At 39.9% G+C, this 14,203-nt stretch overlaps 1 protein-coding gene across 4 annotated transcripts in view; it reads left to right on the plus strand.

Moving 5' to 3' along the window:
- Positions 1–963: 963 nt before the first annotated feature.
- STYX (serine/threonine/tyrosine interacting protein) overlaps positions 964–14,203 on the plus strand; it is a 43,620-nt gene continuing 30,380 nt past the window's right edge. For all 4 annotated transcript variants that reach the window (XM_046009759.1, XM_046009761.1, XM_046009762.1 and 1 more), the window contains exon 1: positions 964–1,329. In XM_046009759.1, the coding sequence (XP_045865715.1) occupies positions 1,273–1,329 (57 nt within the window). In that variant the 5' untranslated portion in view covers positions 964–1,272. The remainder of the gene's footprint in view (positions 1,330–14,203) is intronic.

The following is a 14,203-nucleotide window of genomic DNA, read 5'->3' on the forward strand; positions in this document are numbered from 1 at the left end:
TCAAATATCCATGTGATTCTTTTAACTTTATTCATTGTAATTAACAATTTAGTTAATGACTTTCCCACCTTTCTACTTTGGTGGCTTTTTTTTTTTTTTAAAGGATCGGTTTGGTGTACAAATTTTGAAAGTGTGGATTCTTCTGCTTCTACGTTTGGTTTTACTCATCTGTTTAAAAAAGGATAACAGTATCTCCCTCAGCCCAGAGAAAGTATCCTGTACTCCCACCTTATTTACAATAAAGTATTAACAAACTCAACTCGTTTTTAAAAGATACTGAAAGCCATGTTGTTTATTAATACATATAATTCATATAATACTAACATTCCAACATAAACTTAGAATGAAAGGGAGAGACCTTCCTTCAGTATGATGTATATTTTACTGAGTGAACAATCAGTTTCTTTTTCTTAGGATCTTCTACTTGCCATTGTTTCTTGAGATTTTCTAGTCATGTTCCCAGGTATTCTTAAAAGTCCACCGTTTCAGTTTACTTAAAGGGGATGGGTGTTTCATTTTCTGCATAGCATAACAGTTTTAAGATGACCTCTTCATTTATTACTCTTTTTTGGTTATAACCTCACCACAGATTGCGTAGGATACTGAGGTCAGAAACTACAGTTTTCCTTTTGGATGCCAGTTTCTGGTGGCTAGATGTTTTGCTCGTTGGTGTACTACAGAAGGGATTTATGTCCTTTCTGGAAAGGGCAGAGCTGGTCTGATTTGTCCTACTGCCTTTCCCAGGACCTTCAGTCGTTCCCTCCCTTCTGCCGCAGCCCCACCTCCTCCACACCTCCACACCGGCTAAGCTTCGGCCTTTGCTCCTCCGAAGCTCCGCCCCCTGCGTCTGCGCTCTGGCGAAGGGGCGGGGCGGTGGCGCGCTGACACCTGGCGGCCACGGGGGGCGGGCCGAAGGCAAGCGTGGGCTGGGATTGGCTGGGGCAGTGCGGGGAGGGGAGACGGTTGTAGGGCTCTTGCTTGTGCCGGAGCTTGTGCGGCCTGAGGGGCGCGGAGACTCAGGGGGAGGGAGACGGCAGCAGCATGGCGGCCGGGTATGAGCCGCCCAACCCTCCTCTTCCCCGCTGTCGTCGCCGTCGCCGCCGGAATCGCTGGGACCCTTTAGTCTGCGTGTATTAGTTTTAAGCCCGCTGCCCGCCCGTCAGTCCTCCGGTCCACCCGCCCTTCTTCCTTTTTCTGCCACTGGCAGCCCGAGGGTCGGGCGGGCCGGATAACTCCCACTCCCACCCCACCCACAAGCCCCGGGCCGGGACCATGGAGGACGTGAAGCTGGAGTTCCCCTCGCTCCCACAGTGCAAAGAAGACGCCGAGGTGAGTTTGTCCGGTGACTGCCACGCACAGGCCTCCCCGTGTGGCTCCTCTGCCGCGGGGCGACCCCAGGCCCCAACCGTGGAAGTCACCCGCTCCCCCGGAGCCCTGTTGCTTCCTGAGACAGTCCTGGGACCTCGGGGAGGAGCTTCCCGCCCAGGGGCGGTGTGCTTTGACCCTCACTCACTGAGTACCTTTTCCTCTCCTGAGACCCTGGCGGAGGGGCAGCTGGGTCTGGTTTACTTAATTAAATGGGAAGGGCAAAAACAGTCTTTTCTCCCCGAGACTCGGCGTCCAGGACTTACTTTGAGTAAGGTTCCCCTTTTTATTGCCAAGGCAATACGAGGGTAATGTTTTAAATCTCAATTTGAGGGATTTTTTGGTGTCATCGATTCACTTGTGGTACACATGTCCCCATATGTGAAATGGATCTGGGGCCTGAACTTTCGAAGTGTGCCTTCAAAAAGTTGTCCAAAGTAGTTGTTTTGTTTGTTTGAGGCGAAGCCTTGACCCGCAGAATAAAATGTCACAAAGCTAGCACATTTGAATCTAAAAACTTCAGCCACGAAACTTTGTCTTTGGAGGGCAGTTGATACTGAGAATGAAATTCTTTGAACCTGTTCCCCTGATGCCTACTTCGGGGTTCTTTGTACTCCACCTTATTTTTTTCCTTGCCTAAAGTTTGTATTCAATCGTCCCCCCACATTGCTAGTTTAACATAAAATGGTGTTACACTCTACTAAATTAGATACTAAATTAGAGTTTTCTGAAGACTAAATTAGTAACAAGACAAGGATATTCAGTTATACTCTAGTAGGATCAAGAAAGAGTAAAATTTTCTAGTTCTAAATATCTTAATAATTGGAAAATAAGGCTGTATTTTTAAGAAACCATTCGTTTATACCAAATATTCTTTTGAATTATCTTTTGGGGGTCTTATTTTTTTATTTGGAGGGATCCTTTGTGGTAGTAGTCTTTCACAATTTCATATGTTAAGATTGGACTCTTAAATAGGAAAAAGTTGATTTAGATTATTTTAAAAATAAATTTACACTTTTTTCTTTGTTTAATACGGAATAATGTGAATGAGGAATATGCTTTTTGTCCTTAATATGATTCAGTGATTTCACTCTGGAAGCAACCTTAAAAAGTAGTGTAGAGCATTCTCTCTTTTAAAGTGAAGAAATTGTAGCTTACTGAGAATAAGTGATATGCCAAGGTAACAGTAGTGTAAGACACAGTTGAGGGCCTTGGTCTCGTGATTTCTAGTTCAAAATGCTTATAGACTTGTATTTAATCTTTGATTGTGTATATGTCTTATTCCTTTAAAATTATTATAAAATAATTTTATAAATATTTTATAAAATATTTTATATAGCTTTCCTCTGCAAGGACAGAAGTAATGCTTAAAGCCTAGAGATAATGAAGCAAATATTATTTACTGAAAGCAACTTCATTACTTTTTTCATAGCGTTGGATATTAGTTTTCTTTTGGTTCCAAGTGACAAAAACCAACTCAGAATAGCTTAAGCAAAAGGGGAAGAAGTAATTAAATCCAGAAAGGTAGTGGTGCAGTTGGTCTCGGAGACTTGACTAGACTGTATCATAATGCATAAGAACTGCCTCTGCCTCTTGTCAGTGCTTGTCTCTCTTTTCTCTCAGGGTTTCTGCTTTTACTCTGGTTTCTCCACAGATACGGAGATTGACTGTCAGCTCCTTCAAGGTCACACCCTTACAGAGCTTACACACTGAGGAATAATATCTCTTTGAACTTCAGTATTTAAAATCTGAAGGATTGGCTTAACCTAGGTCATGTGCCATCCTTTGGATCAGTTCTTATAGCCATAAAGGGGGGAACACAATGAGGGGCCCAGTCTAGGTCATATACTCACTTCTGTGGCCAGGGGTGTGAAGTTCATCATCGGTAGCCCTCCCACCAAAACCATAACAGCATTTCCACAGAGGATGGAGGGTGCTTTCTGGGCAGACAGAACTATAAATAACCATTAAATGGGGCATATAGTTACTCATGATAAACTAATAAAACAGAACCTTAATTTTCTAATGTCCCATGAGATAGGTAAAGTGTCAAATGGTCTTACGTAGTCACGGTGACTAGCCGGTAATAGTGTTCTTCCACCTAGGAAGCATTCATGGAGACCTAAATTACAATCCAAATCTTGTTTTGGCAAAAATAGAATTCAAGTAGAGAAATTTTAATGCATGCTCTTAATGATTGATATGATCAGTCTGTGACAGCTTGATGAACTTGTCACCTCTATAAGAATATTACTTCTACATTTCTTGAAATATTAGGCGGGACATTCTTTTAGGATAGTCCCAGCAAAAATTTAGCTATGTTCAGATCAGTTTGCAAAAAGATTGTCACTCCTTTGTTTAAAACTTTGCTGTGATTTCCCACTGTTTTAAGGATGAAGTTCAAACTCTTAACATTATCTGCAAGGTGGTGTGTGGTCTGGCTTCTGCCTGCCTTTCTGACCTTATTATGAGCTACTACTCTTCCTCTTCTCTGTTTTCCCTAACCATGTTCATCTTCTCTCAGTTCCTGGAATGTTTTGGTTCCTTCCACTCTCCCACCTCCAACCAGAACCTTTGTGTTTGCCATTTTCCGCTCTGTGGCTGCCAGCACTATGCTTGCCTTCCCCCAATTAACTATTTGCTCTTGGGTTAGATCTAAGTTTAGGTATCATTTCTTGAGAAAGGAGTTCCCTGATTTTGCTAACTCCTCCTGTTCCCCTCTCCCACTCTCACTCCACAGAATAGTTTAATCCTCCAGGTTTATAAGTCTCTGTAGCACTTGGTACTTTATACCTAACTTGTAATAGACATCATACTGATGGTTTTGGTCAATGTCTCTTTTTCATGATAGACTGAAATTTTCATAAGTGAGTTTATTCACCAATGTGTTCTTGTCTTATTCTCACTGTTTCTTGCACTTGACACACTGTCTGGTATATACCCTAAGCTTAACAAATGTTTGTTGAAATAATGGAAGAATCTTGATTGGTTTTAGTAGTGGAGTCTGGTGACAAGATTACAGTACTTTTTTTTTAGAAGTGAAGAGCAGCTTACAATGTCAATTTTTAAATAAATTAGTTGCATAGTTAGGGCTATTGATTTTATAATTCAGAAATTAATGTTTATAGATAGTGAAATATAATTTATTTCAGTTGCAATTTGGCAACTTAAATGTCACTTTATCTTCTCTTTTGATTCCCATAGGACAGAATAAAAAATGGGAATTGCTTAATATTTTTGATTGAGGATCCCTTAAATTTAGAATGGTGCTTTTTAAACCTGACTGTAGAGTAGAATCACCCAGGGGGCTTTTTAAAAAGTAACCATTCCTGGACTCTACCAGCACCTATTCTGGATTTAACTGGTCTGTGATGGAGTCAGATAATTCTAGTGGCAGCCAGATTTATGAGTAACTGACTTAAAAGGATCTTACTTGAATGCCCTTCTGTCTCTTGTTTTTAGAGTGAAAAACTCCTTTGTGTTTTGGTTGAAGCAAAATAGGGATGAGAATTAAAGGAAAGGGCTTACTATGAAGAGGGCTAATTCTTTTTGGAGAAGAGAAACCCTAGTACTAATTTTTCTGTTTTGTGAAATGTCTCAGCTCTAGTATAGTATTCTGATGATTTTTTTTTCCCTGAACTGCTCCTCCCATCAACTAAAATTCATAATCTGTCTTGGTATTTCTAAAGGTTGTTATGTTTCATCCAGCCTGATCCATCTGAAAATAAAAATTAAGTTTTTATTTTATCTAATGGTTACAGCCTATATTCTTTGCTGTGTTTATTTACTTATTTACTGATCTTTGAACATTTTTCTATCCCCTAAGTGCAGTTTTATAGCTCATGTAATTACATTTGTCTGAGAAGGAGGAGAGAACATGAAAGATGTTTTAATATGCCATATCTTTTAGCACATATTGATGATAGAATGTTATTCACTTATGAATTAATTTTCATAGAAACAGTGTGTTTCACAATTAGGGTTATGTTGGTTAGCTAGCTTGCTTTGGTTTGAAAAATATAGTTGGGACTGTTTGGCTAGTCATCGGGAGTTTGGGAAACTGATTCTACTAATTAAGTACAGTAGTAATTCTCAATAGATCATTGGAAATCTGCCCCATTACCACTACCATCTCTAAAGTGATGGATTTTAGCAGCAGTGTGGGCAGGCTGAGATTAAGATTGTGATACAGGCAAGACGTAGTTGGTAGAGACAGGCTCAAACAGATGGGCATCTGGTAGAGCAAGACAGTGAGCATGAATGACTTAACATCTTGATCTGGTATGCTGAAGGCATTACCAGAACTGATAGACAAGACAGGATTAAGACTTTTAGGGTAGGTATCAGGGCTAGGTAAACAAAGAGGGTAGAAGCTTGAGATCAAAATTTAATTCTAGCACTAGGAAGAGTTTAATGAAATCATCTGTGAGAGAAAGCCTTTTGGATTTCAGAGGATCCATGCCTATTATAGCAAGTCTGATGCTCACAAAAGTAGGCTATGTGCTTTTTTGTCCGGTGAATAGGAGTAATTTTCCGTTGTCTCCTGCAATACAACTTGCTTTTTACTCCTCTTTCTTATAGAAATACAGCACACATGTTCTACTGTATACAGTCTTTTGGGAGCTCAAAATTTCTTTGAAGCCTCTTATTTCACTTAAAACTTCAAGTAAGCTTTGCATTTTATCCATATGGTCATATTTGTTTTAAAATGAATAAAAATAAAAATTAGTGGCCAGCCAGTGAAAACACTTTTTCCTTCTTTTTTAAAAGATTTTATTTATTTATGTGACAGAGCAGGAACACAGCAGCAGGGTTTGGGGGACAGGCTTAGGCTTAGGCTTGCTGTGTAGGGAGCCTGATGTGGGGCTCCATCCCAGGACTCTGGGATTATGACCCGAGCCGAAGGCAGGTGCTTAACAACTGACCCACCCAGGTGCCCCTAAAACACTTTTTCTTAAAAAAAAAAAAAAAAAATCTTTTGGTAAAATTGATGTTCCAGAAGGAAGCACATTTATGCTGTGTCTTTGAGTGCCTTCTAGCATATACAGGGCCAGATATTCCCTGGAATATATGTACATCATTTCACTATATACGTCTTCTTGTTTTTGTTTTTTCTTTTCTTTTTTTTTAAGATTTTATTTATTTATTTGGGAGAGTGAGAGAGAGCATGAGAGGGGAGGGTCAGGGGGAGAAGCAGACTCCCTGCCGAGCAGGGAGGCTGATGTGGGACTCAATCCTGGGACTGCAGGATCACAACCTGAGCCGAAGGGTCTGCTTAACCAACTGAGCCACCCAGTTGCCCCCTGTTTTTGTTTTTTCATGCACAGTTTAGAAATTTTATTTTAGATAAACTCAAAAGTACCCATTTCTTTTTTTAAATTATTTTTTTAAGATTTTATTTATTTATTTGACAGAGATCACAAGTAGACAGAGAGGCAGGCAGAGAGAGAGGAGGAAGCAGGCTCCACGCTGAGCAGAGAGCCTGACGCGGGGCTCCATCCCAGGACCCTAGGATCATGACCTGAGCCAAAAGCAGAGGCTTTAACCCACAGAGCCACCCAGGCGCCCCTAAAGTACACATTTCTTTAATTGCTTTTCTTCTTTCTTGCAACTCTGGTAAGTTTCTTCAGGAAAATAAAACTGTCTATTAGACTAGTCAAGAATCTTAAAAAAAAAAAAAAAAGGAAAACACCATATATATCCATAATGTACATCTATCATGTGCTTATTCTGTAGCAGACACTATGCTCAATGTTAGGGGTACCATGATGAAAATGACAGAATCTTTGGCTTAAGTTCTTTAAAACTTTTTAGTGTAAAACGGTTGTAACATATTGGCAAATTAAATGTACATTCATTCATTTTGTACAAATTGATTGCATTTTCCCCTCTACTGGCTTGGAAACTATATACTTTATTTCTCTTAATCCCTATAGGCTAATCATAATTTTATGCAGTCAGTATTTTATTTTTATTTATTTATTTTTTGGTTTTGGGGTTTTTTTTGATGGGCAGCAGAGCAAGGTTTATTGAGTGATAGCAAAGTGATAGTACAAAGCTCCCAAGGAGGGAGCGGACCAAAGGGGTTGCCCCAGTCAATATTTGTTTAGTACAACTCTGTCTGCTACATAATTCCTTCTTACATTGAGAGGCTGTATAGTGTCAGTGTTTCTGGAGTCAGCTGTTTAGACTCAAAGTTAAGTTACTTAGGCTCTCTGTACCTAAAGTAGAAATGCAAAATAGAGAAAACAGTACCTTTTCTTTGGGGGAAAGCAGAGAAAGAGGGACAGTATAAGCAGGATCCAAATAGGCAATGAATATTGTGATTTCTGTAACTGCAGTTTAGTTTTATCTCTTCTTGAACTTCATATAAATGGAATCATGTAAAATGGACTCTTTTGTTTATGACTTTTTAAAAATTTATTTTTTAGAGTGTGTGTGTGAATGGGGGAGGGGCAGAGGGAGAAAATCTGCAAGCCGATTTCCCGCTGAGTATGTAGCCCAGGGCATTGGCTCAGGAGACCACAACTTGAGCTGAAACCAAGAGTCAGATGCTTAACGTCATGGCTGAACCACCCAGGCACTCCTGTTTATATCTTTTTTCATGGAACAGAATATCTATGAAATCTCCTATGTTGTGCTTAGGAGTAGTAGTAGATTCTTTCTTGTTACTGAATACTATTTCATTGTGTGATAATTGTCGTGATCTCAGGATCCTGAGATGGAGCCCGTTGTAGGGTTACTTGCTCAGCAGGAAGTGTGTGTGCTTGGGGATTCTCTCCCTCTCTCCTGCTACCTTTCCCCCTGCTTATGTGCTTGCATGCTGTCTCTCCCTTAAATAAATTTTTAAAAATATTTTATTTATTTGAGAGGGAGAGAGAAAAAGGGAGAAAGCGAGAGCACAATAACAGGGGGAGGGAGAAACAGACTCCCTGCTGAGCAGGAAGCCTGACGCTGGGCTCTATCCCAGGGTGCTGGGATCATGACTGGAGTGGAAGGTCACGCTTAACCCACTGAGCTACCCAGGCAGCCCTTAATAATTTTTTTTTTTCGATTTTATTTATTTATTTGACAGAGATCACAAGTAGGCAGAGAGGCAGGCAGAGAGAGAGGAGGAAGCAGGCTCCACGCTGAGCAGAGAGCCTGATGTGGGGCTCGATCCCAGGACCCTGGGATCATGACCTGAGCCAAAGGCAGAAGCTTTAACCCACTGAACCACCCAGGCACCCCAATAATTTTTTTTAATTAAAAAAATCTTTTGTGCCCTTTTAAAGATATCTTTGCTTTTTCCAAGGTTGTAAATGTATTCTGTTTTCTTCTAGAAGTTTTGTCATTTTTGCATTTGTGTTTATACATACACACTTTTCTCCCCCATTTATTCATCAAGTATGTATTGAATACCTATTATGTGACAGGCACCTGTCATCAAGGGTTGGAAATAGATGAAACAGTGAAGACAGGCAAGATGTTTAGGTGTGTGGAGGGTTTGAGATGGGGGTGGTGAGAGAAGTCAGGATCAGAATTCATTTTATTTACTAGACAACTATTTTCTAGATAAATATCTACTTGTTCCAGCACCAGTTGTTGAAAGACTTTTTTCCCCCTCAATTGAATTGCCTTGTTGTCTTTCCGGAAATTAATTGGCTGCATATGTGAAGGTCTTTTGGACATTTTATTTTCCACTCCTGTGTTTGCTTTTAGTCTGGAAAAAGAAATTCTGCTTTGTGTTTGGTATACTGCTATTTGCCTGTGTAGTTCTTTCCCCTTATCTTGCTTGGGATTTAGTGGGTTGCTTATTTCTGATGTGTGGTATCTTTAACCAGTTTTGGAAAATTTTCAGTAATATCTCTATTTTCTCTATCCTCCTTCTGGACTTTAGATTTTATGGATGTTGGACTTTTAAATTCTATCTTATATGTGTATTAACTCTTCATATTTTCCAGCTCTGAATTTAGGTTATTTCTTCAGTTCTGTTTTCCAGTTCACAAATTGTCTTTATTTTTTAAGATTTTATTTATTTATTTGACAGAAATCACAAGCAGGCAGAAGGGGGGTGGCGGGAAGCGGGTTCTCTGCTGAGCCGTGAGCCTGCTGCTGCGTGGGCTCAATCCCAGGACCCTGAGATCATGACCTGAGCGGAAGGCAGAGGGCCAACCCACTGAGCCACTCAGCTATCCCACAAATTCTCTCTTTAACTACAACCTTTCTTCTATTTAGCCTGTCCCACCAATTTTTAATTTCATTTGCGTTTTTTCATTTCTACATATTCTTTTTGGTTCTCCTAAAAAATAAATTTCTTAATCCTTGCTCATACTTTTGATGCTCTCATACCTTTGATACTCTAAATGTATTGTATTTTTCATTGTCCTAACATCTGCAGCCTTTGTGAATGTGATTCAGTTGTATCTGTTTTTTATGGTGGTTCATTTCCTCTTTTTTTTTTTTTTTTTTAATTGTGAGCTCGTTTAAACTTATCTCTGTGAATTATTTCTGATCTAGGTTTAGGGCATGCTTCTCCAGAAAGAAAATGTATTTGCTTCTCTCAAGAACCAATGGACACTATCTACCTAGGACCACCTGACACTGAATTTTCACTTGACCTCACAAAAATAATTGAATTTTAATGCTAAAGTTGAGCAAAGGCCAGATTGTGGTTAGGAAGATCCCAACCCACTGTTACCACCACATTTTGCTCAGACTCAAAGGCAAGAGTACTCATTTCTATGGGGGTGAGGTAAATTCTCCTCCCTCCCTAATCTCCCCAGTTTATCATTCAATGAGAATGTTGCCTTTTGGGAGAACTCAGCTTTTTGGTGTTGATCTTACTTCCCTCTTTGATCAGGTCCTGTGCTTTGTCTTATGCCTTACATATACAGTATCATTTTAAATAAGGCCGTCGTAAGGATGTGGATCAGCTAGAACTCCCATACATGGCTGATGGGAGTGTAAATTGGTTTTGGAAAACTTTTGGCAGTGTCTAATACAGCCAAATATAGGCCTACTCTGTTACTTAGGAATTCCATTGATATTTTAAAAATTAATATGTAATGTATTATAGGAGCACCTGGGTGGCTCAGTCGGCTGAGCCTCTGTCTTCAGCTCTGGTTGTGATCTCAGGATCAAGACCCACATTTGGCTGCTTCTCCTTCTTTCTCATCTTCCTCCCTGCTTATGCGTTCTCTCCTTCTCCATCTCAAATTAAAAAAAAAAAAAAACAAAACCAGCAACATATAATGTATAATTTGTTTCAGGGGTACAAGTCTGTGATTCATCAGTCTTATATAATACCCAGTGCTCATTACAACACATACCCTCCCCAGTGTCCATGACCCTGTCCATTACCCTCACCTCCCCTTACTTTTTTTTTTTTTAAGATTTTATTTTTTTGAGTAATCTCTACACCTGTTGTGGAGTCCAAACTCACAACCCCAAGATCAAGAGTCACATGCTCTTCCAACTGAGCCAGCCATGTGACAGACAACATGGATGAATGTCACAGACATTAGGTTGAGTGAAAGAAGCCAGACAAAATAGTACTGTTGTGATTCCATTTATACTAAGTTTAAGAACAGGCAAAACTAATCTATAGTGACAGCAGTCAGTGGTCACCTCTGAAGAGAGGATATTGACTGAGAAGAGGAGGGAACTTTCTGAGATGACGAAAAAAAATTTTTTTAAGATTTTATTTTTATTTATTTGACAGAGAGAGACACAGTGAGAGAGGGAACACAAGCTGGGGGAGTGGGAGAGTGAGAAGCAGGCTCCCCACTGAGCAAGGAGCCCGATGTGGGGGCTCGATCCCAGGACCCTAAGATCATGACCTGAGCCGAAGGCAGGTGCTTAACAACTGAGTCACCCAGGCGTCCCTGAGATGACAAAAATCTTGATCTGGGTCGTGATTACATGGTTGTATTGCCTCTGAAAGTTCATTGAGCTCTACATTCAGATTTGGGCATTTTAACACTCCATTGTGTGTTCTTTTATACGTCCATTTTAAAAGAACAGATATACAAGGCCATGAAAGATCAACAGGTCCTCTCCTGATATGGCTTATTGGGGTTTATAGCCTACTAATATCACATTGCCAAGATCTGCTAAAGACAAAAAATACTTTGTTTCTCTTCTTTATTAAAAAGAAAAATTGCTGACTATATTGCAGGAGTACCATTCTGTCTGTTCTGTAGCCAAATTCAAGAGGTTTGCTGCTCAGGGTGCATTAAATTGAACACAACCCAAGGAAGCAAAGAGTTTTGGGGCACCAGGGTGGCACAGTTACTTAAGTGTCTGACTCTTGATTTTGGCTTAGGTTGTGATCTCAGGGGTTTGGAACCTGCTTAAGATTTTTTTCTCTCTCCCTCTCCTCCTTCTCTATCTCTCCTCTCTCTAAAAAAAGAAAAGAAAGCAAAGAGTTTTTATTACCTGTCACAAGGAGACAGGGAAATGGCTCTCCAAGTACTGTCTGTCTCCTCTTGGGATTCATCCATGAAACATTTATTCTGTGTGCTAGGGAGCAGGGCCAGGGAGCTTGATACATTAAGGAACTTACACATTTTGTTACCTAGGCACTTGGTTTCAACTGCTCATGCTTAGTATGTCACCATGCTAGTGTGTACATTGTGTGTTCAAAAAATGGTTGGAAAACCTCACCCTTGGGAGGAGATCTTAGTATTCTAATGAGCCAGAGGTAACTTGAGGGCAACTCAGGGGGGACTTCTTTGCAGGGTATCACCTCCAAACTGGCTCAAACTGGCTCACAGAAGAGGGTATCTGGTGGAACACCTAGCCATAACTTCTTGTTCTACAAAACAGACATATTCTTCCCCCTTTTCTGCATTTCCCCCTTTCCCCTCCTCCCTTCTGATAGCTTGCAGCCCTCTGATATAATTCCCCATTGCATCCTAGCTAAGATTTCTGTTACAGATGTATAACATTTCTACTTTATGTGTTAAAAATACTTTTCTGACTTGGATAATCTAGGTGAAGAGTAAAGGGAATTCCTTGTACTATTTTCAACTTTTCTGTTACCTAAAATTAAAAGTGAAAAGGGGTTTGTTTGATTTTTGGGGGGGGGGGTGGATAGGCAGAAGGAGCAGAGGGAGAGGGAGAAAAGCAGACTCCACTGAGCGCAGAACCCGATACAGGGCTTGATCTTACTACGCCAAGATCATGATCTGAGACAAATAAGAGTTTGACACTTAACTGACTGAGGCAAGCACCCCTTCATTGTTTGTTAATTTTACTTAATTAAGTTTAGATTAGAAGAATAGATGTGCAGATGTACTTTTTTTTTTTTTTAAGATTTTATTTATTTGAGAGGGAGTGAGTGAGTGAGAGAGCAAGTGCGCCTAAGGATCGGGAGGGAGAAGCAGACTCCCTGCTGAGAAGGGGTCCTGGGACCCTGGAATCATGACCTGAGCTGAAGGCAGACCCTTAACCAGCTGAGCCACCCAGGTGCCCCACAAATTGACTTCTAAGCAGGTCACTATATATGGTTGTAGAAATTGTCTGCATCCAGCATTCACTGGAAATTGGCTTGACAAGGCACGTGCTTTCTGTGAATTATTTCAGTCACAAAGCATTTAAAATAACATTTTGAGTTAAAATAAATTTAGTTAATGTATAGTATATTACTAGTTTCAGGGGTAGAATTTAGTTGATTCATCAGTTGCATACAACACCCATTGCGCATTACATTAAGTATCCTCCTTAATGCCCGTCATCCAGTTACCCTATTCCTCCACTCATCAATCCTCAGTTCGTTACATGTAGTTATGAGTCTCTTAGGGTTTGCCTCCCTCTCTGTTTTTCTTATTCTATTTTTCCTTCCCTTCCCCTGTGTTCATCTGTTTTGTTTCTTAAATTCCACATATGAATGAAGTCATTTGGTAGTTGTCTTTCTTTGACTGACTTATTTTGCTTAGCACAATACTTTCTAGTTCCATCCACATCACTGCAAATAGTAAGATTTCATTCTTCTTGATGGCTGAGTAATATTCCCTTATGTATACATACCATTTCTTTATCCATTCATCTGTCGATGGACATCTGGGCTCTTTCCATATTTTGGCTATTGTGGACATTTCTGCTATAAACATTGGGGTGCATGTGCCTTTCCAATCTCTATTTTTGTATCCTTTGGATAAATACATAGTAGTGTAATTGCTGGGTTGTAAGGTAGTTCTAATTGACATATAATGTTATATTAGTTTCAGGAATATTACATAGTGATTGGACAGTTCTGTACACTGCCCATTGCTCACCATAAGTGTAGTTAACTTCTGTCACCATACAAAGTTATTCCAAATTATTAGCTATATTCCTGATGCTATACTTTTCATCCACATGACTTATTTTATTTTTATTTTTTAAAGATTGTATTTATTTATTTGAGAGAAAGACAGTGAGAGAGAGCATGAGCGGGAAGAAGATGAGAGGGAGAAACAGATGCTCCACAGAGCTGGGAGCGCATGTGGGACTCAATCCTGGGACTCCAGGACCATGACCAGAGCCGAAGGCAGTTGCCCAACTAACTGAGTCACCCAGGAACCCCATGTGACTTATTTTATAACTGGAAGTTTGTACCCCTTAATTCCTTTCCCCTGAAAATAAAGGATTTTTAAAAAAACTTTTCCAGTTTTAACTTTAGAAACCTCATTTCTGTTTATAATTCTAAGTTGTAAGCAACCAAGTTAGAAACTTTTGGGATGCAGTCTGTTTACGAATGAGGACTATCTGTACTCTATTTGATTCTTCTTTTCAATTCACTGTAACTGCTTTTTTCTTTCCCAGGTTTTTCTTTATTTTTTAAAAAAGATTTATTTATTTATTTTGGGGAGGG

Source organism: Meles meles, chromosome 6, assembly GCF_922984935.1.
Source record: "Meles meles chromosome 6, mMelMel3.1 paternal haplotype, whole genome shotgun sequence".
In the NCBI taxonomy this organism is placed as follows: Eukaryota; Metazoa; Chordata; class Mammalia; order Carnivora; family Mustelidae; genus Meles; species Meles meles.